Source organism: Pogona vitticeps, chromosome Z (genome assembly GCF_051106095.1).
Source record: "Pogona vitticeps strain Pit_001003342236 chromosome Z, PviZW2.1, whole genome shotgun sequence".
Classification (NCBI taxonomy): Eukaryota; Metazoa; Chordata; class Lepidosauria; order Squamata; family Agamidae; genus Pogona; species Pogona vitticeps.
Window position 1 is genome coordinate 1,317,342 of NC_135799.1, and position 23,396 is coordinate 1,340,737.

At 44.2% G+C, this 23,396-nt stretch overlaps 2 protein-coding genes across 2 annotated transcripts in view; both read left to right on the plus strand.

Annotated features, from left to right (window-relative positions):
- Positions 1-1,727: 1,727 nt before the first annotated feature.
- On the plus strand, positions 1,728-21,623 carry LOC144585083 (uncharacterized). Its single transcript, XM_078382595.1, has 3 exons — positions 1,728-1,857; positions 14,091-15,205; positions 18,347-21,623. Exons 2-3 carry the CDS (start codon positions 14,290-14,292, stop codon positions 21,454-21,456), a joined length of 4,026 nt encoding a protein of 1,341 aa, XP_078238721.1. The 5' UTR covers positions 1,728-1,857; positions 14,091-14,289; the 3' UTR covers positions 21,457-21,623.
- Positions 1,771-23,396, plus strand: part of LOC144585065 (uncharacterized) — a 90,531-nt gene continuing 68,905 nt past the window's right edge. The window contains exon 1 of the mRNA XM_078382526.1: positions 1,771-1,857. The gene's annotated coding sequence lies outside the window, so the exon portion shown is untranslated. The remainder of the gene's footprint in view (positions 1,858-23,396) is intronic.

Here is a 23,396-nt window from a genome sequence, read left to right on the forward strand (position 1 = left end):
GGAACTCCTCGCCACAGGATGTGGTGTCCGGTAGGATCTCCCAGAGAGCCGGGGAGCGAGGTGCCCCTTGCCCCTGAGCCCCCCGGCTCCCTCCTTGCCCCCCTTCAGGGAAAAAGCCAGGGGGGGACCGAGGGGGGGGGTTGGCGGCGGATCGTGGCCTGGAGGGCAGGAAAGCAGCGGCCGTTTCATTCCCCCCCGAATAGGCTCCTCCTGCCCATTCTCCCCCCCCTCTGGTCCACCAGGGGGGCATTGGATGGGGGGCAGAGGAGTCGTCTGTGTGTGTGTGTGTGTGTGTGTGTGTGTGTGTGTGTGTGTGCGCGCGCGTGCACCCATAGGCAGCCCCCCCGCCCCCTATTTCCTTCAGGAGTGGGGGGATAGGAGGGGGCCCAAGTAAGTAGGGCTTGGAAGGGAGGGGCAGAAGACAAGGGGCTGGCTGGGAGGGAAGGAGGGATGTGGATGATGAGGATGATATTTCATGTCTATGGCAGCCAAGGTGGTTGCTGATGCTGCCCCTGCAAGGGAGGGAAGTTCCTAGAACGCCAACCAGGCCCTGACCTGAACCCAGACCCTGACCCTCCATCCCACCCCCTTCTCTTCCCACCCAGAGCAATGGGGGGGCAGGAGAGCCCCTGGGGGGGAAGAGAGGGGCTGCCCCTTTCCTACACTGGGAAAAGTGGGTGTGGGTGTGGGTGTAGCCTTGCCTCAGGTTTGCTGCTGCTGGTTTTAGGTTTATAAAAATATTCTCAGGAAATTGTCTGAATCTCCTCTTGGTTTCCAGGAAGAGACTTTCTTAGAGGCAGGAAATTCAGTCATTAGATTCTTAATTAGCTTAGAATTCATTCATTCAGAATTACTTTCCTCTTTGCTTGTTTATGTCTTGCTGTTTTCATTGGCGCAGGGGATGGTGGTTGGCTGGATGGCCAAACCTTGGGGGCCAGAGAGGCTGAGCGAAGGTCCGCCTGCAAGGTCTTAAAAAGCAATCGGAAGTTGTGTGTCATCATCACACGGGGGGTGCCGGACCACAACATTCTTCTGGCTTAGGCGCTTTCCAGTTTTTCATGCCTCTGTGAAATAGTACGGGGAATTAATGGAAACCTGAAACACTCCACAGGCTGAGGGTCGAGGGGGTTGAACAGGAGTCCGTCCCCCCAGCACCCCTGCCGTTCCCAGAGCGACACCACACAAGGGAACATCCCAGAATCTGACTCCCCTTTTTCATCAAGTGACCACTCCTCCCCCAGACACAAAGCCATGGTCAGGGCTGTGAAGGGCAAAGAGCAGAAGAGGGTCTCCCGCAGAGTCCAGGGGTCCCCAAACTTGGGCCTCCAGAGGTTCTTGGACTGTAACTCCCAGAAGCCTTCACCATCGTCTCTGCTGGCCAGGATTTCTGGGAGCGGAAGTACCAAGAACATCCGGAGGCCCAAGGTTGGGGGGGACCCCCTGATGTAGACCCCCTGGACGGCTGCCTTGGGTGGTTGCCAACCTTCAGCCACCCTTTGCTCTGTCTGGCTTGGCCTCCTTTTTCCTGCTGGCAAGGCGGGCACGAGATTGTGCAGCATTTTTGGGCTATTTCCTGGCTTTTGGAATCGTAGGTATAGGAGCACACAATCCCCCCCCCCCAATTCATAAACTGGAGGTATTTTTTAAAGAATTGAATTCTCCAGATTGTCAAAAAGACAAAGGCTTCTATGCTAAGGGAAAGTTTTTGGTTTTATCTATATGAGAAGGCTCCAGAATTATTTGTTTTTATTTTTCTCTCCCAAGGACGAGGTGAGACTCACCTGATGCTCTCCGGCGTTTCTCTGGATGAAAAGACAAGAATCAAACTCCGAAGCCCCCCAAAAACTTGAATAGCAGGTGAGATCTCTTTCATTCTTTGGGACCAGAAGCACCCCTGTGTTTGTTTATTTATTAAACAGCAACCCTATCATTAGCAGGACGCTAATCCTGAATTACATCAGTATTTCAGAGAATTTTAGCCCACTCGCAGGAAGCATCAGGAGCATTTGGAGAACGCCTTCTACCAGACCTTCCATGGTGCCTGGTGAGGGCAAAAGGGGACACCGAGATGGGGCGTGACAGTGCAAAGGAGACCGAGTTGGTGTGAAATCCCCATATTCTGAGGTTCACTTTGAGTCTCTTCTGTCAATTTCGTTCTGTCGCCCCGTTCTGGAGACCTCTGGTTTGTGAAAGGAAGCACACACTCTCAGTTCTATGGCTGAGTGTGGGTTCAAACCCGGCTTGTGTGGGTCCCAGTTTTACTGTCTGCAGCAGTGCCTCTATGAACATGTGCAGAGTTTTTTTGGTTCCCAGTCCCGCTTGGCTCAACCCTGTGGTCACCAAGAGCAGGTGCTGTTGGTGAGATTCCAACCCTGGACAGGCTAGCATGGGGCCTCCCTGGAATTTCTCCTTTCCTCTTTTGGGATCCAAGAGGGTGAAGTGAAGAATTCACTCCTGCATGTGGGGATTCTTGGAGAGGGAAAGATGGAGGAGAGCCAAACCACAAAATGTTTCATTTTATATTCCTTTATCTTTTGACTTATCTCGTTCCTCAACCTATCCAAATTCATTTTAATTTCATCTTGTAAATTCCAAGTGATCTTTACTTTGGGAAGAAAGTAAATTAAAAAGCAAAGGCTGAGGAGGTCTGTTCCGTGCACACGGGGGTTGGTGGTCGGGTGGGTGAGCTTTCCTTCATTGGGGCCAACTGTGAAATTCCAGTCTGGTGTGTAAGCTTTGGAGACCTCCAGAACTCTTCATCAGCCTCAATAGTGCTTATGTCGGAGTGGCACAGTTTTTTAGCAGCGCCTGTTGCCGAAGCTCCTTGTTCCAGTCCCAGCAGTCAAGAAAATCAGGCAGACTTCTAGTCTATTGCCATTTATATACAGCAGCAACAGCATAACACTCCACAACCCTCTGCATGAGCCAAGAGAAAGACGTCATTACCTGGTGGCCATATAGACTATCCCACACTGTCCAGTCAGTTGTCAGAGGCCTGACATGATCATCATCCTTAAGATGTGTATTCCCGTGTCCTTGTCGGGCACACCTGCTGACACTTTGTACGTGATCTCTGTGCCAAGTGTTCATGGCTGTAAAATTCAGGTTCTGTTTTATTTGGCTTATTTTATATAACCTGACAGTGTGAATGTGGGATATTGTACCTCTGTAGCTGTGATTCAAAAAAAAAGGTCCAATGTGTTGCCAGCAGGAGAAAAAGTTGCCAGGCTTCCCATAGGAAAGGGCAGCCTGAATATTGACAGCAGGACTGGGAGCAGTGAAAATGGTCTACCCAGGACACTCTCTCTTCTGTTCCCTGCCATCCACACTTGGTGAAAAACAGCCCTGACCTTTGCCTTGGGTTTGGAGAGAAGCGGTGGACTGTCAGACTGTCAGCTTCTGGGATTTCCCCTTGTGGGATGTCGCTCTGTGAACGGTAGTGGTTATGGGGGGAGTCCTGCTCTACCTCTTGGCCTCTGGAGTGTCTCTGGGTTCCATGGTTTCCCGTACTATTTCCCACCATTACAAAATGGGGGATACCTGGTGTGACAAACCCAGACCTACTGGGATCTGCCACACAGTTACACTAAGCTGCCACCAACCATTCCCTATAAGAAGTCACACAGACCAGGGATGGATTTTTAAACAATAAAAAGAATAAGGTTTATTTTAAATACACACAGGGAAAAATAAACAATCAGGTGAATAGGATAAAGTAACGTGGCTTATTCTCACTCATACAAGCATACAGTTTGGTTCACCCAGAACCCTTAACTTGTAGCACAGACCCTGAACCTATCTGTTCTGGCTAACCAACAGACACCTGAACCTATCAGGTTGGTACTCTGACACACAGAAGTACCCTGTCTGACACACAGACTCCCACAACAGCTTCTTCTTCCCAGCTGCTGCTTCGTCACATCCCAGTGTCTCTCAGCATCTCCCAGTGTGTCTCTCACCACACAGGCTTCACATTTATATAGTACAGCCCCTCCTCCTGATGTCCCGCCTTCCACTCCCCATAGGATGGAACTTTCCCTCCAAACCCATGACAGACAGGTAACATCAGTGCTGTTATGTAACACCTGGCTCAGCATTACTAGGAGCGGGAAGGACCTTGGAATCATCTTAGATCACAAGATGAGCCAAAAGTGTGATGTGGCTGCAAAAAAGGCCAGTGCTATTTAGGCTGCATTAAGAGAGGGAGAGTCTCGACTTCCGGCTTGATGTTGCGACGAGACAGCAGGAGGAGGACAGAGCTCTGTCCCTCTGGGCTGAATTCTGACCCTGTTTGGGACACCATAGGGTGTCGGAACCACCCTGGAGGGGTGGTGAACTGGGGGGGAAGCCTGTTGATCATGGAGGGGGGCGGCCACCCCATTTGATCCAGGAAACTCCCTAATCAGCCAACGGGCAGAAACAAGCAGCTTCAGCTGGCTTGCAAGTCACTGGCAGCCAGCCATGAGAAGCAACACCAGCATCTGGCATCGCTGTTTTCCATCGGGTGAGATATTTCTTTACAAATAATTGCCTACGTACCCCTGGAAGAAATAATTTCTATATATAGGGGGGAGGAAGAATTGCTATCTTATCTCAGTAACTTATAAAAGCGGCAAAAAATCTGGTGAGAGGGATAGCTGAAGAAAATAACATTTTTAAAAATATACTTCAAGAATATTACAATTTTGTGTTATAAGCTTAAGAGAATTCTCCTGCTAGCAAAGTCCGGACATTGTTTTGATTACGGAAACTTGTTTGGCATGGATCCCAGGAGAGGTGGCCTTGAACATTCAGCTATTGTTTAAGTCTGAGAATCTGTTTGCTTCTTCTTGATTTTTTTTCTTCTTGCTCCTGGCTGGGGGAATTAACCCTAAAATGGACTTTTTAAAAACTGTTCCTTGGACATTCCTAAATCTGTGAAGTTAGGCCATCAGGCCACGGATACAAATATTGTACCCTGGTATTTGGGGGTCCGAAATTGGTTCGGGCCTACCTAGCCAAGCAGACCTTTTGAAATGACTCAGGGGACTTTGAATATCTGTGTATAGCAGGAACAGAATGGCACAACAAGGAGAATTTTGGAATGAAATAAAATCTACTCTTCAAACAATATTAGTAACAGTGAGATCCCACTATCAAGAAGCAAAACTATTTTATCAACATCAGGAGAAGGACAGTTTACAAACAACGGAACAATGAAGGAGGAAATGAGAATATTCCAGATGATGTATGCCAATCAAAGCAGGAGCACGAGAGGAGAGTGTGATGAGATGGGTTTTTAAGTTAAAATCTTTTAAGGCATATGGGTTTTGTAATTATGAAGTGAGCCAGAGAGGTTCCATTTTGTTTCTTTGTATATAGTATCTGTGCTATGCTGACAAATTGTTTTCTAGGCGAGCAGAGAGAATGTTATTCTGAAGGCCTGAGAAAGGACTGTGTGATTAGATAGATGGGAATTGTTGTGACTCTTTGAGAAACCACCGTAAACCCAAATAACATCTGCTGTGTATGAGAAAGAATTCATGTGATGTAACAGGACTGTTTGCCTAGTAACAAACTCTGATTGGATGACATTGTGGGAAGGTGCATTAGGCCCTTGCCAGTTACTCTTGAAAAAGGAACTTTTTACCTATGGACATTGTCTTTCCAAGACCGACCTTTCAGTGATTCGTGACCTACACTTCAGCCATTTGGGACTTACCCTGATGTCTTTAGAGAGAGTTTGGTGGCCTACCTACATGGACTGGTTTCTATGCTTTGCTGGATTACTTTTGGACTTATGGGATTTTTCCTAAGGACTATGCATGGACTATTTTCTATGGACTGTTCTATGGAATATTCTTTATGGACTTCTTTTCTTGGAATACTCCATATGGACTATGCTCTTGTAATTTTGTAAGGACTATGGTATATTTACTGGATTTTTCTTTTCTAAGGACTATGGGACATATAATGGATTTTTACTTTTGTTTAGGGGTTTTTATTCTATAGGATCACTGAGGACTATAGCCTTTTTATAACCAACTTGGATTATTTTGTTTACTAATGATTTCTTGTTCTGGAACTGATTTGATTCTTTTTAATGTCTTTTTGTATTTTTAATAAGGTTTTTGAATACTTTTCTATTTTTCATGTTTTCTTTGCCTCACTACATCTTTGTAACTAAACAGCACAATGCTAGTTTATTTGTTTTGGTTTAATTTGGCTTTGAATATTTAGTAACATGCTTTTTCTTTAATAAAATAAAGATTATAAAACTCATTTGGTTTCCTGAACAGTACACTTGCCATAGGGTCATCTGAGAGTGCTGCCTCGGCCTAGCTTACTTAGAGTCCTGTCAGTGGTGCAAGTTAAGTCTAAGGACTACAAAGCCCACTTGACCTTTTCACAATAATATCTGAGAGTACCAGGGTGTTCTTATGTGGGCAGACCTGCTAGAAGGAGTGTTGTAGCATGGCTGGCTGAATTGGACTCTTTCAGCCCATTTTAGCATGTGCAAACTCCTGATTGCTCTCTGTCCAAGCTTACACATGTGTTTTCGAACCCGTGTTCGTCACAGAGAGTACCAAGGGAAGATAAAGAGATAACAACAGCAAAAATAACCAAAAAAAGCCTGGAAGGTCCATTGAAGATAGACCAAGTACACAAAGAATTAGTGGACATAAACCAGATGTATAAAATAGATTCAGAGGATATGAAAGATGGTAGAATGCTTAGAGATACAGAAATACCAAATGAGAAAAGAGAAATCACACTGGGCCATGGATCTGGGACCATTTTCAATAAGAATGTCATCAGAGGATATTGAGAATATTATATAATATGAGAGAAATATTATGATAGTAGTCATACTGTATATTAAAACTTGTACATGAATGGTTTGAATGTTTAAAAGATGTTTGGAACTTCGGGGGACAACCGGGAAGATATTCTGATGTAAAAAATAAATAATTGTAAGCAAGTATGTAACACGATGCTTGACAAGCATAAATAATATAGATAGATTGAAAAACTAATAAAATGTTTATTAAAAAAAAGAGAGGGAGAGTCTCCAAATCCCATGAGGTGCTAGTTCCCTGCTCCTTGGTCAACCTAATCCTCCTTGTTTCTGATATTAATACCAGTACTTTTTATTAATCCTTGCTTTTTCATCTCCATTTCAAAATCTGGTAATTATGTTTTGCCAGTCTGTCAAATCTTTCTTTATTGGTTTCATCCTAAAGAAAAAATACTTTTACGTAGTAACCCTTTGTCACACATTACATAGTACATCAAATTAGGCTTTCCTTACTACCCTCTCTTACAAATTATCTTCCATATTTCCATCATATCTTTCTCCGTTTTGTCTAATATATGTTTATGTTGTAAAATGTCAAGAAAACTTTTGATACGTGGACACAAACAGTGGCCTTGATGGAAGCATAGATGTTGCCCCTCTGGAAGGAATGAGAAGAGAGCTGACAGAAACTCCGTGCTTTGTCTTTCTCTCCGGATGCAAAAACCTATGACAGGCAAATGTAATTACAGTGGTGCCTCGCATAACGTTTTTAATTGGTTAAAAAAAAAAAACTTATGCGAAAAAAACTTTATGCGAAACACCATTTCCCATAGGAATGCATTGGAAACCGGTTAATCCGTTCCAATAGGCACGGATTGGCGTCCTTAAGCGAAAAAACCCATAGAAAACATTGTCAAACGATACAATGTTTCCTCCATTGGAATGTATTGAAGCCGACTCAATACATTTCAATGGCTTTGCGAAGTCAATTTTTGCAAATTTAAGTGTGTCATAAAAGGGTCAAAATGGTTTTAAATGCTTGGATTAGCTTCTGCACCCTCTAAAACGGATGCAAAAGTTAATTTGGCTTTGATCTGACTTTTCGTTAATTTATGGTGAATTTTTCCCCCCAACTTTTGACAGCTGTCAAAATCTGACAGCTCCATTGTTTCCTATGGGGGAGAAAAAAATTCACAAAAAAATAACGAAAAGTCAGATCAATGCCAAATTAAGTATGCACACATTTAAGAAGGTGCACTAACGATTCCAAGCATTTAAAACCATTTTCAACATGTTAAGACACTTTTGTAATTGAAAAAATGAACATCGTTAAGTGAAGCAGGGGACCTAAAACAAAAAACGTTAAGCGAAGCATGGTCCCAAAATCGCTATGTGAAAATCGCCCATAGGGAAAAACGTTATACGAAGCACAATCTGACTCTGAAAAAATAAACGTTAAGCGAAAAAAACGTTAAACGAAGCAAACGTTATGCAAGGCACCACTGTATAAAAATAGATAAAGGTAAAGGTGAAGGTTCCCCTTGACAATTTTTGTCCAGTTGTGTTCGACTCTAGGGGGTGGTGCTCATCCCCGTTTCCAAGCCATAGAGCCAGCGTTTGTCCGAAGACAATCTTCCGTGGTCACATGGCCAGTGCGACTTAGACACGGAACGCTGTTACCTTCCCACCGAGGTGGTCCCTATTGATCTAATTGCATTTGCATGCTTTCGAACCGCTAGGTTGGCGGGAGCTGGGACAGGCGACGGGCGCTCACTCCGTCGCGTGGATTCGATCTGACGACTGCTGGTCTTCTGACCCTGCAGCACAGGCTTCTGCGGTTTAGCCCACAGCGCCACCACATCCCTAATTATAAAAATACTTTGTATTTAAACATTTAATTTAATAGCTTAACTTCAGCATAACAGTGTGTACAGAGCATGTAATGACTGTTTGCTCACGAACCCACTGTCAGCCTGACCGCCCTTAAGCAAAGGTGCAGCAACAAATGCTCCTACCTGAGCTTCTTTTATACAGACTTCAGCCCCTTCAGGGGTCTGGCTGACCTACACGTAGTTTGTTTCTTCAGCTTTCCTATTTTTTATTATTTATTTATTTTATTTTATTTCTACCCCACCTATCTATAGCTGCCCAGAGTAGTATAATATACCAGATGGATGGGATATAAATCAAATCAATCAAATAAATAAATAAATAAATAACTATCTGGTCAAACAACCACTCCTATGTGAGTATGTTGAAGACTTTATTATTTGATCTGTTTATATTAAGTTACAGGTTTTTCCCCTCCCCTTTCTCTTATTTCTCCCTCTCTTGGTTGTCTTTCTCTTCCTCTTCTCCCCCTTCGTTCGGTCATGGAATGGAAGGCCTGCCCTCCAAGCGAGGGGCCCCAAAACATCTCTGTGGTCACGGGTAGGGGAAGATATGGCATTGGCCCCGTCCCTGCTCGTGTTAGAAGAACAACGGATAGATGCTTAAAACCTGTTCATTGTTCTGAGACGGTGTCCAACCCCCAGTATTGAGGTAGCCAGTCCAGTTGTCCATCCACTCTGCTCCTGGTGTTGTTCAATGCCAGGTCTGTATCCAACAAGGCCCAAGTAATTTACGATCTTATTTTGGAGCAGGATGCAGACCTGGCATGAATAACCGAAACATGGATTGGCGGAGAAGGGGGCCCTCCCCTAGCACTCCTCTGTCCGCCCGGTTATGCTGTCCAGGGTAGACTGGAGGGTCGGGGGGGAGTTACCATTGTCTATAAATCCAACCTGAGGTCACTAGGCACTCCTCAGTGGTAAAACCGGGTCTTGAGGCCCTCCACGTGTCGGTTGGGGCCAGAGATGGTATTGGGATCTTGCTGGGCTATCGTGCTCCCCGCGACTCAGCCATTTCCCTACTGGAGTGGGTGGACTTTGTCTCCGTGGCACTGTTGGATTCCCCAGGGCTATTGGTTTTGGGGGATTTCAACGTGCATGCGGGGGCAGAGACCTCCGGGCCAGCTCTTGAGTTCTTGGAGACCATGGCCTTCCTGAACATGTCCCAGCATATCAACGGCCCCACCCACGTGGGCAGCCACACACTTGACCTGGTTTTTTCCACTAATGGGAGTGAGAGTGGTCCGATGGTGTCTGACCTCGAGTCAGTACCCTTGTCATGGTTGGACCATCACCTAATAAAATGCATCCTCAAAATGGCTCTCCCCCCTCGCAGGGAGCATGGACCTATTGTCATGGTCTGCCCTCGAAGGCTACTGGATCCCGTTGGATTCCAGGATGCCATGAGAGGTGTCACGGCTGAACTGGCTGGCGCTCCTGTCGACGCTCTGGTTGACGGTTGGTTCTCAGCCACGGCTAGGGCTGTAGACATGATCGCTCCTAAATGCCCTCTCTGCCGTAGAGACCGCCCGGCGCCCTGGTTTAACCAGGATCTCCAGGCGTTGAAGCGGGTCAGGAGATGGCTAGAGCGCAAATGGAGAAAGGACCCGACGGATTTTAATTGGATAGCTGTTAAGGTCACTACTAACCTTTATCTGGCCAAGGTAAAGGCTGCCAGTCGAGCATACTTCGCTAACCGGATAAGCGAAGCGTCCAACCAGCAGGCGGAGTTATTCCGTATAGTACGCGACCTATCCAGAGTTGGTCTGGGTGATTTTTAAAATCAAAAGTGGAGGCCATCCGCCGGGACCTCTCCCCTTTTTTGAATACAGTGAGTCGAGCAGAGATGTCCAGCGCTCCGCCTTGCCCGGTGATTCTTGACTCCTTTCAGCCTGTCACGCCTGACTCTGTGGCCAGGGTGCTTGATCGCTGTCGTGCCACCTCCTCCTCCTTGGACCCTTTCCCGGCCTGGCTAATCAAATCAGCCAGGCCTTCAACAACGGAATGGGCCACGGCTATAATTAATGGGTCTTTCCTTGAGGGCAGATTTCCATCCGCCCTGAAGGAGACACTCATTAGGCCCATTAGGAAGAAACCCAGTTTGGTGGCGGAGGAAATTGGGAACTATAGGCCCATCGCCAATATTTCTTTCCTAAGCAAGGTGGTCGAGAGGGTGGTGGCCGATCAGCTTCAGGCGCTCCTGGATGAAACAGATGCCCTGGATCCATTTCAGTCGGGCCTCAGGCCATGCCACGGGACACAGACGGCATTGGTCGCCCTGTGTGATGACCTATTGAGGGAGGCTGACAGGGGCAAAGTGTCCCTGCCGGTCCTCCTCGATATCTCAGCAGCCTTTGATACCATTGACCATGGTATCCTCCTGGGGAGGCTCTCCGAGTTGGGAATAGGTGGCCTGGCATTGGCCTGGCTCCGTTCCTTCTTGGAGGACCGCCCCCAGAGAGTGCAGCTTGGGGAGAGGGTCTCGGCCCCGTGGAGCCTCAATTGTGGGGTTCCACAGGGGTCAATTATCTCCCCAATGCTGTTTAACATCTACATGAGGCCGCTGGGTGGGGTCATCAGGGGATGTGGAGCCTTGTGTCATCAGTATGCCAATGACACCCAGCTCTACATCTCTTTTCCACCTACCGCAGGTGATGCCGTCCTGTCCCTTCAGCGCTGCCTGGAGGCCGTACTGCAATGGATGCAGGAGAACGGGCTGAGGCTGAACCCGGACAAGACGGAGGTGCTGAGGGTGGGCGCCCCCACAGATGGGGGTTTGGGAAGCTCCCTCACTTTTGGGGGGGTGACTTGCTGCCAGGGTTGGGGTCCGCAGCTTGGGGATCCATATGGACCCGGCGCTAACCATGGAATCCCAGGTGGCGTCGGTGGTCCGCACCGCCTTTTTTCACCTCAGGCGGATAGCCCAGCTGCGGTCCTACCTTGATGTGGGGGCGCTCATCACCTTGGGGCATGCGCTCGTAATCTCGAGATTAGACCACTGCAATGTGCTCTACGTGGGGCTACCTTTGAGGCTGCTGCGGAAATTACAGGTGGTGCAGAATGCGGCGGCCAGATTACTTAGTGGTGTGAAAAAATACCAACATATTTCACCCACTCTGGCCGCATTGCATTGGCTGCCCATCCAATTCCACATCGACTTCAAAGTGTTGATGCTTACCTATAAAGCCCTAAATGGTTTAGGGCCTCGATAGTTGGCAGAGCGCCTACTCCCACCACGATCTACCCATGTCACTCGTGCGAGCCAGGAGGTGAGGCTGAGGAGCCTGACGCCGAGGGAGGCCCGGAAGGAAAAGACAAGAAATCGGGCCTTCTCGGCGGTGGCTCCTCACCTCTGGAACAACTTACCTCCTGAGATTCGTGGGGCTCCCTCGCTGGGTACCTTTAAGAAGCAATTAAAAACTTGGATGTTTCGGCAGGTCTTCCCATCACATAACTCATGACCTCTTTCTTTCCTCCTTTACTGTTCTATGTTTTGTGTTTTGGCATCGTAATCTAGTGTTTTTATGATTTAGAACTGTTTATTTACATTGTTTACTGTATTATTTTTAAGGTTGTTAGCCACCTAGAGTGGTCCTCGCTTGACCAGATAAGCGGGATATAAATAAAATAAATAAATAAATAAAATAAATGTAATTTACTGTATTTCTCAGTGACCTGATCTATACGAATATTTTGACATAAAATTCCTGTGCGTAGCCTCCACCTCCTAGCTTCTTTATAATCACATGTACCCTTAAAATCCATATTCACCAATATGTGATCTGCTACTTTTATTAACCCTACGTCTGTCTTACAAACTCTAAATCACAATCACTAGATGCATACATATATAATCTATCCTAAAATAACTTTTATATGCTGATGAATAAAAAGTGAACATTTACATCTCCTTTCACTTCTCTCCAAACATCTTGCATGTCAGTTCTATTTATCAGTTTATGTCATATTGTAATATTATAGTGGTGCCCCACATGACGACGATAATATGTTCCACTGAAATCGCTGTACAGCAAAATCATCATGCGCCATTGGAATGCATAGAAAACCAGATAAAGCATTCCAATGGGGAAATTACCTCATCGTCCAGCAAAGATCCTCCATAGGGAAGCCATTTTCTGAGCACCAATCAGCTGTTTTAATAGCTGTCTTCCAAAGCATGGGTCGGAAAACAGCTGGAAGCCATTTTGCGATGTCGTAAAAATCGTCGTCTTGTGAACAAACAGTTCACGAAGCACGTACCTATTCCACATCCAGCGAAGAAACCCCAAAGTCAACATCCTGTGGTTTCGTTGTCCTGTGAGGTCGTCGTGTAGCAGGGCACCACTGTACCTTCTTTCATTCTTGGTAGGGTTTAACTTATCTTCCTCTTCATCCCTTAACATTTATCTTTATTTATCAAGACTTTAAATCATTCCATTTTAGCATCACATCTCCCATTTGGTCCCGTACTGTGACAGCAAGCCCCAGCAAAGCAACACCCAATAGTAACATATAATCAAACACTATTTTCCTTAAAAAAAAACCCTAACCCATAAACCCTCACCAATATATTTAATAATATTTTCCCCCTCTTTTTGGCAAGACCCTACCTGGCCACGGTTAAGTGCAAAGTCCTGCACCTTGGAAAAAGAAACCAATTGCAGAGTTACAAGATGGGGGATACTTGGCTCAGAAAAACTATGAGCGAGAGGGATGTTGGAATTGTTGTAGATCTCAAGCTAAATATGAGCCAACAATGGCTTTTTATTAATCCAGGTTATCAAACTCTTCCTTCCCTTTCTCCTTTCATGGGTTCACCATTTTCAATACATTTATGGACTTGCAATGCCTTTAAATTAAGTACTGTACAGTGGAGGAAATTTGCAAGTAAACCATGGAACTTTTCCAGTAAAACCTCAATTCTAATCAAACCCTCTCCTTGTATTTCTGAGTAAGCTGGTTGGATAGGTCAGTGGTTTAAATATTTGGTTGCAGAACCAGAGGTTCCTTGCTGTGTCTCCCATGGGTAAGGTCAGCCTATGTGGCCTTCGGGAAACTGTAGGGTCCCAGAATCAGGGAATGGGGAAAGACTTTTGAGTATTCTCTACCTAGAAACCACCCCAAAAAGTGTTGCCATCAGTCAGAATTGACTTGATGGCCCATGTTTAATAGTATTTCGGATAGTGGTTAATATTAATCAACTATATATTCCCATCCCTGTCCCTTTGGGAAGTATCAATTCAGGCAAGGGGAATCCAATGTTGTTTGCACAATACGGCAAATTTTTCAAATGTTGCCAGTCAAGCCTTCAGGAGACATATGCCTTTCAAAGGAGTCAAAGACAGAGCAAACTCTTTGGTTTAACCTCCACTTAGATTCTGCTCTCTGCTATATTCTCAATACATCTTTTTTTTCTCTATCAGGTAACAAACATGATGGCCAGAATTATACAGAGTCTCTTCTTCTGTCCCTGAAAAAAGTGTGAAGCTGGGAAGAAAAGCTTGGAAAAACCCATGAGCTAAAGGAGAAATGGCTTAAACGCCTGAAGTGTGGAGAAAGATTCAGACCAGTGCCGCTAGTTCAGATTAAAGAACTCACCCTGGGGAGAAATCATACAAAAACATGGGATGTGAAAAGAGTTTCCACGAGAGAAAAAATCTGCCTTCACATAAAAGGGCCCACACTGGAGAGAAACCACATAAATGCATGGAATGTGGAAAGAGCTTTAGTCAGAGTGGTCACCTTAGGAGACATCATAGGACCCACACTGGGGAGAAACCACATAAATGCATGGAATGTGGAAAGAGCTTTAGTCAGAGTGGTAACCTTAGGTTACATCAAAGGACCCACACTGGGGAGAAACCACAAAAATGCATGGAATGTGGAAAGAGCTTTAGTCAGAGTGGTCACCTTAGGTTACATCAAAGGACCCACACTGGGGAGAAACCACATAAATGCATGGAATGTGTAAAGAGCTTTAGTCAGAGTGGTCAGCTTAGGAGACATCAAAGGACCCACACTGGGGAGAAACCACATAAATGCATGGAATGTGGAAAGAGCTTTAGTCAGAGTGGTAACCTTAGGTTACATCAAAGGACCCACACTGGGGAGAAACCACATAAATGCATGGAATGTGGAAAGAGCTTTAGTCAGAGTGGTCACCTTAGGTTACATCAAAGGACCCACACTGGGGAGAAACCACATAAATGCATGGAATGTGGAAAGAGCTTTAGTCAGAGTGGTCACCTTAGGAGACATCATAGGACCCACACTGGGGAGAAACCACATAAATGCATGGAATGTGGAAAGAGCTTTAGTCAGAGTGGTAACCTTAGGTTACATCAAAGGACCCACACTGGGGAGAAACCACATAAATGCATGGAATGTGTAAAGAGCTTTAGTCAGAGTGGTCAGCTTAGGAGACATCAAAGGACCCACACTGGGGAGAAACCACATAAATGCATGGAATGTGGAAAGAGCTTTAGTCACAATGGTAAGCTTAGGGTACATCAAAGGACCCACACTGGAGAGAAGCCATATAAATGCATTGGACTGTCGGACTGTCAGCTTCTGGGATTTCCCCTTGTGGGATGTCGCTCTGTGAACGGTAGTGGTTACGGGGGGAGTCCTGCTCCACCTCTTCACCTCTTGGCCTCTGGAGTGTCTCTGGGTTCCATGGTTTCCCATACTATTTCACACCGTTACAAGACGGAGGATAACTTGCTCAGCAGTACTAGGAGCGAGAAGGACCTTGGAATCGTTTTAGAACACGGCAAAGATGAGCCAAAAGTGTGATGTGGCTGCAAAAAAGGCCAGTGCTATTTAGTCTGCATTAAGAGAGGAAGAGTCTCCAAATCCCATGAGGTGCTAGTTCCCCACTCCTTGGTCAACCTAATCCTCCTAGTTTCTGGTATTAATACCAGTACTTTTTGTTAATCCTTGCTTTTTCATCACTATTTCAAAATCTGTTAATTATGTTTTGCCAGTCTTTCAAATCTTCCTTTATTGGTTTCATCCTAAAGAAAAAATACTTTTAGGTAGTAACCCTGTGTTACACATTACATGGTACATCAAATTAGGCTTTACTTACTACCCTCTCTTACGAATTATTCTCCATATTTCCGTCATATCTTTCTCTGTTTTGTCTAATATATGTTTATGTTGTAAAATGTCAAGAAACTTTTGATATGTGAACACAAACAGTGGCCTTGATGGAAGCGTAGATGTTGCCCCTCTGGAGGGAATGAGAAGAGAGCTGACAGAAACTCCGTGCTTTGTCTTTCTCTCCGGATCTAAAACCTCATGACAGGGAAATGTAATTAGAAAAATACTTTGTGTTTAAACGTTTAACTTAAAGAGCGTAACGTCTTCATAACAGCATGTACAGAATATATAATGACTTTTTTGCTCACGAAACCACTCTCAGCCTGACCGGCCTTAAGCAAAGGTGCAGCAATGAATGCTCTGCCTGCCCTGCTTTTATATCAGTTTCCGCCCCTACAATCCCAGGCACCTGCCCGTGGCTACAGCAGCCTCAAACCTTCCCAGTGAATCAGCTTCAGGGTTTTGGCTGACCTACACGTAGTTGGTTTCTACGGCTTTCCTATTGATTGATTGATTGATTGATTGATTGTCAAACGACCATTCCTATGTATGTTGAAGACCTAAATTTACTGTATTTCTCAGTGACCTGATCTATACGAATATTTTGACATAAAATTCCTGTGCGTAACCTCCACCTCCTAGCTTCTTTATAATCACATGTACCCTTAAAATCCATATTCACCAATGTGTGATCTGCTACTTTTATTAACCCTATGTCTGTTTTACAAACTCTAAATCACAATCACTAGATGCATACATATATAATCTCTCCTAAAATAACTTTTATATGCTGATGAATAAAAAGTAAAATTATTTACATCTCCTTTCACTTCTCTCCAAATATCTTGCATGTCAGTTCTATTTATCAGTTTATGTCATATTGTAATATACAATGGTGCCCCGCGAGATACCGATAATGCGTTCCACTGAAACCGCTGTACAGCGAAATCGTCATGCAAAAAAAATCCCCATTGGAATGCATTGAAAACCGGTTAAAGTTTTCCAATGGGGAAATTACCTCATCATCCAGTCAAGATCCTCCATAGAGGAGCCATTTTCTGAGCACCAATCAGCTGTTTTTAATAGCTGTCTTCCAAAGCATGGGTCGAAAAACAGCTGGAAGCCATTTTGCAATGTCGTAAAAATCGTCGTCTTGTGAACAAATGGTTCGCGAAGCATGGAACTATTCCACATCTAGCAAAAAAAACCATTGGAAACATTGTTTTGCAATCGTTATAGTGATTGCAAAAAAGTCAACGTCCTGCGGTTTCATTGTTCCACGAGGTCATCATGTAGCAGGGCACCACTGTACCTTCTTTCATCCTTGGTAGGGTTTAACTTATCTTCCTCTTCATCCATTCACATTTATCTTTATTTATCAAGACTTTAAACCATTCCATTTTACCATCACATCTCCATTTGGTCCCGTACTCTGACGACATACCCCAGCAAAGCAACACCCAATAGTAACAAATCCTCAAACTTTAACTATTTTACTTTTAAAAAAAACCTTAACCCATAAACCCTCACAGCTATATTTAATAATATTTCCCCCCTCTTTTTGGCCAAATCCTACCTAGCCACAGTTAAGTGCAAAGTCCTGCACCTTGGAAAAAGAAACCAATTGCAGAGTTACAAGATGGGGGATACTTGGCTCAGCAAAACTACGAATGAGAAGGACGTTGGAATTGTTGTAGATTGCAAGCTAAATATGAGCCAACAGTGGCTTTTTATTAATCCAGGTTCTCCAACTCTTCTTTCCTTTTCTCCTTTCATGGGTTCACCATTTTCAATACATTTATGGATTTGCAATGCCTTTAAATTAAGTATTGTACAGTGGAGGAAATTTGCAAGTAAACCATGGAACTTTTCCAGTAAAACCTCAATTCTAATCAAACCCCATCCGTGTGTTTCTGAGTAAGCTGGCTGGATAGGTCAGTGGTTTAAATATCTGGATGCAGAACCAGAGGTTCCTTGCTGTGTCTCCCACGGGTAAGGTCAGCCTGTGTGGCCTTTGGGAAACTGTAGGGTCCCAGAATCAGGGAATGGGGAAAGACTTTTGAGTATTCTCTACCTAGAAACCCCCCGAAAAAGGGTTGCCATCAGTCAGAATTGACTTGATGGCCCATATTTAATAGTATTTTGAATAGTGGTTAATATTAATCAACTATGTTTTCCCATCACTGTCGCTTTGGAAGTATCAATTCAACCATGCTATTTTCACAATACGGCTATTTTTTCAAATGTTGCCAATAAAGCCTTCAGGAGAAATATGCCTTCTTCTTTCTCTATTAGGTAACAAACATGATGGCCAGAATTATACAGAGCCTCTTCTTCTGTCCCTGAAAAGAGTCAAGTGTAAAGCCGGGAAGAAAAGCTTAGAAAAACCCATGAGCTGAAGGAGAAACAGCTTAAACGCCTGACGCGTGGAGACAGCTTCAGACCAGTGCTGCTAGTTCAATTTAAAGAACTCACCCTGGGGAGAAATCATACAAAAACATGGAATGTGAAAAGAATTTCAGCAGGAGAAGAAATCTGCCTTCACATCAAAGGACCCACACTGGGGAGAAACGACATAAATGCATGGAATGTGGAAAGAGCTTTAGTCACAGTGGTGACCTTAAGGTACATCAAAGGACCCACACTGGGGAGAAACCACATAAATGCATGGAATGTGGAAAGAGCTTTAGTCAGAATGGTGAACCTACGTCACATCAAAGGACTCACACTGGGGAGAAACCACATAAATGCATGGAATGTGGAAAGAGCTTTAGTCGCAATAGTCAGCTTAGGGTACATCAAAGGACTCACATGGGGGAGAAACCACATAAATGCATGGAATGTGGAAAGAGCTTTAGTCAGAGTGGTCATCTTAGGTTACATCAAAGGACTCACACTGGGGAGAAACCACATAAATGCATGGAATGTGGAAAGAGCTTTAGTCGCAATAGTCATCTTAGGTTACATCAAAGGACTCACATGGGGGAGAAACCACATAAATGCATGGAATGTGGAAAGAGCTTTAGTCAGAGTGGTCATCTTAGGTTACATCAAAGGACTCACATGGGGGAGAAACCACATAAATGCATGGAATGTGGAAAGAGCTTTAGTCAGAGTGGTGAACTTACGTCACATCTAAGGACTCACACTGGGGAGAAACCACATAAATGCATGGAATGTGGAAAGAGCTTTAGTCAGAGTGGTAACCTTAAGTCACATCAAAGGACCCACACTGGGGAGACACCATATAAATGCATGGAATGTGGAAAGAGCTTTAGTCGCAGTGGTAACCTTACATCACATCAAAGGACTCACACTGGGGAGAAACCACATAAATGCATGGAATGTGAAAAGAGCTTTAGTTGCAGTGGTGACCTTACATCACATCAAAGGACTCACACTGGGGAGAAACCACATAAATGCATGGAATGTGGAAAGAGCTTTAGTCGCAGTGTTGACCTTACATCACATCAAAGGACCCACACTGTGGAGAAACCACATAAATGCATGGAATGTGGAAAGAGCTTTAGTCAGAGTGGTAACCTTAAGTCACATCAAAGGACCCACACTGGGGAGAAACCACATAAGTGCATGGAATGTGGAAAGAGCTTTAGTTGCAGTGGTAACCTTAAGTCACATCAAAGGACCCACACTGGGGAGAAACCACATAAATGCATGGAATGTGGAAAGAGCTTTAGTCAGGGTGATAACCTTAAGTCACATCAAAGGACTCACATGGGGGAGAAACCACATAAATGCATGGAATGTGGAAAGAGCTTTAGTCAGAGTGGTGAACGTACATCACATCTAAGGACTCACACTGGGGAGAAACCACATAAATGCATGGAATGTGGAAAGAGCTTTAGTCACAGTGGTGACCTTAAGGTACATCAAAGGACCCACACTGGGGAGAAACCACATAAATGCATGGAATGTGGAAAGAGCTTTAGTCAGAGTGGTAACCTTAGGTTACATCTAAGGACTCACACTGGGGAGAAACCACACAAATGCATGGAATGTGGAAAGAGCTTTAGTCAGAGTGGTCATCTTAGGTTACATCAAAGGACTCACATGGGGGAGAAACCACATAAATGCATGGAATGTGGAAAGAGCTTTAGTCAGAGTGGTGAACTTACGTCACATCTAAGGACTCACACAGGGGAGAAACCACATAAATGCATGGAATGTGGAAAGAGCTTTAGTCAGAGTGGTAACCTTAAGTCACATCAAAGGACCCACACTGGGGAGACACCATATAAATGCATGGAATGTGGAAAGAGCTTTAGTCGCAGTGGTAACCTTACATCACATCAAAGGACTCACACTGGGGAGAAACCACATAAATGCATGGAATGTGAAAAGAGCTTTAGTTGCAGTGGTGACCTTACATCACATCAAAGGACTCACACTGGGGAGAAACCACATAAATGCATGGAATGTGGAAAGAGCTTTAGTCGCAGTGGTGACCTTACATCACATCAAAGGACCCACACTGTGGAGAAACCACATAAATGCTTGGAATGTGGAAAGAGCTTTAGTCAGAGTGGTAACCTTAAGTCACATCAAAGGACCCACACTGGGGAGAAACCACATAAGTGCATGGAATGTGGAAAGAGCTTTAGTTGCAGTGGTAACCTTAAGTCACATCAAAGGACCCACACTGGGGAGAAACCACATAAATGCATGGAATGTGGAAAGAGCTTTAGTCAGGGTGATAACCTTAAGTCACATCAAAGGACTCTCATTGGGGAGAAACCACATAAATGCATGGAATGTGGAAAGAGCTTTAGTCAGAGTGGTGAACGTACATCACATCTAAGGACTCACACTGGGGAGAAACCACATAAATGCATGGAATGTGGAAAGAGCTTTAGTCAGAGTGGTAACCTTATGTCATATCAAAGGACCCACACTGGGGAGATACCATATATATGCATGGAATGTGGAAAGAGCTTTAGTCGCAGTGGCAACCTTACATCACATCAAAGGACTCACACTGGGGAGAAACCACATAAATGCATGGAATGTGGAAAGAGCTTTAGTCGCAGTGGCCACCTTACATCACATCAAAGGACTCACACTGTGGAGAAACCACATAAATGCTTGGAATGTGGAAAGAGCTTTAGTCAGAGTGGTAACCTTAAGTCACATCAAAGGACCCACACTGGGGAGAAACCACATAAGTGCATGGAATGTGGAAAGAGCTTTAGTTGCAGTGGTAACCTTAAGTCACATCAAAGGACCCGCACTGGGGAGAAACCACATAAATGCATGGAATGTGGAAAGAGCTTTAGTCAGGGTGATAACCTTAAGTCACATCAAAGGACTCACATGGGGGAGAAACCACATAAATGCATGGAATGTGGAAAGAGCTTTAGTCAGAGTGGTGAACGTACATCACATCTAAGGACTCACACTGGGGAGAAACCACATAAATGCATGGAATGTGGAAAGAGCTTTAGTCAGAGTGGTAACCTTAAGTCATATCAAAGGACCCACACTGGGGAGATACCATATATATGCATGGAATGTGGAAAGAGCTTTAGTCGCAGTGGCAACCTTACATCACATCAAAGGACCCACACTGGGGAGAAACCACATAAATGCATGGAATGTTTAAAGAGCTTTAGTCGCAGTGGTCACCTTAGGAGACATGAAAGGACTCACACTGGGGAGAAACCATAGAAATGCATGCAATGTGGAAATAGGGTTATTTAGAGCTCCTGATAATTAAAAAACGTGTAAAAAGCTTTTTCAGTTTTGTGCTGGTTTCCAGTGGAAAGATTAAGCATCCAGAACCTGCCTCAATGCAAAACAGAAAAATGGAGTCCATTTTGAAGTTCCACTTGTGATGTGTTTTACTTCTATCGGTAATTAACAGAGAGATACCACAAAATAGATGTGGAACATTTTGCTAAATAATGGAATAATCATATATTGTCCAGTGGAAGCTTTTACAAAATTAGTGTAAAAAAAAAGGGATGGATGTTCTAAGGCTAACTGATGGAAGAAAAGCAAGTAGTGAAGAGAGAGAAGTTGTCATTTGTTTTATAAGTCTTTATCCTCCTAAATAATAATAGTAATTGAATTTTAAAGAGGGTACCAATGAATTTGTATTACTTCATTTTTGTAAACAACTACATATATATGGTATGATTTATGAAGAACTAGGTGCTTCTATGCTATTATATTGAGACTATACTGCTTTGTCATGGCAGGGATTGTTGGAAAGAGTGGAAAGTTTGGTTTTTGAAGCTCAGATCTCTTTGGGTGCTGGACTGTACTGGGTCAGAGGTGACGAAATCCTTTGATTCTTAACATCTGAGCTTCTCAGAGGCTGGGAAATCTAAGCCTTGGGAAAATTTGGTTTTGCTGATTGATGCAAAACAAAGGGGTATAAATATTGGGAGAGATCTCACACAAAGTGTTATTAGAAAGGAAAGGAGAAACATAGATGTTTGGTTTCATGATGCCAGGTGAAAGTCCTTGGAAAAGTGGAAAGATAACACTGTGGCATTGACAGCCACCAATGGATTTTACAAACGGCTGAGTGAGAACAAAATTTTCTGTTTCTTAACAACACATTTACAGCCAAATAGTGCTCTTTTTTTCCTTTGTATATATTTATTTTTAAAGTTTGTATACATTTGCATGTCTTTCATTGAAAATGATAAGGGTTTTTTATTACTTACTTAAATACCTTTATTGGCATAATACACACATTCAAACATACAAAAGTGCAAAAAGCAGCTTGTGGAAATGGCTCCTAAAAGACTAAGACTTCAGGTTGGATTCACGAGCTGAGTTAGTTTTGATTATGTCCAGCAGAAATTTACCAAAAGCATTCAGAGAATTCTCATCTGTCCGCTGTAGAATAGAACTAAGATAGGCTTTATCGGTGAGCCAGGGCTTTCGTTGTGGTAGAGAGGCAAAAAATTTATCCCTCGTGGCCGAGTGGAATGGGCAATGGAAAAGGATGTGGGGCAACGTCTCTACAACATTCAGCACGCAAGGACAAAATCTGTTGTTGAAAGGAATATTGTTAAATCCGCCCATTAGCACCGCCAAAGGGATTGAATTACAGCGGGCCAAAGAAATCGCCCTTCTAATTTCGGGGTTGTGCAGTATGGAGATGTAAATCGGTGGCCTCCCTACTACCAAGGGGAGATTCCAGAACAGAGGTGAACAAGATCTGTTAGCGGCTCTTAATAAGTCTTGTGAGTTAATGTCAGCCAACCTTTGTTTGACAGTTCGTAGGGCAGACTGGAACGGAAGAAACCCAAGGGTGTCCGGGTCTAGCCCGATCTGTTTGATCTTCCTAAGCCAACCATCTACTGGGGGGCAGCTATCTTTTTTTAGATGATAAAGTAGGCTTGTTTGAGAGGTGTCAAAATACATTCTTAGCCAGTATTTGCAGGTTCTATACCAGGCAACATCCTTGAGTGGGAGTTGTCCCGTTTCGAGGCATAAAGCCTCGTAGGGGACGCAGTTTGGCATAGCCAGGATTCTTCTCAGAAAAGCTGATTGGAAGCTTTCTAGTGATTTATGGTAAGCATTGATCCAAATGGGAATACCATATAGGGCTTGAGAAATAGATTTAGAATTGAATATTTTGAGGGTTGCCG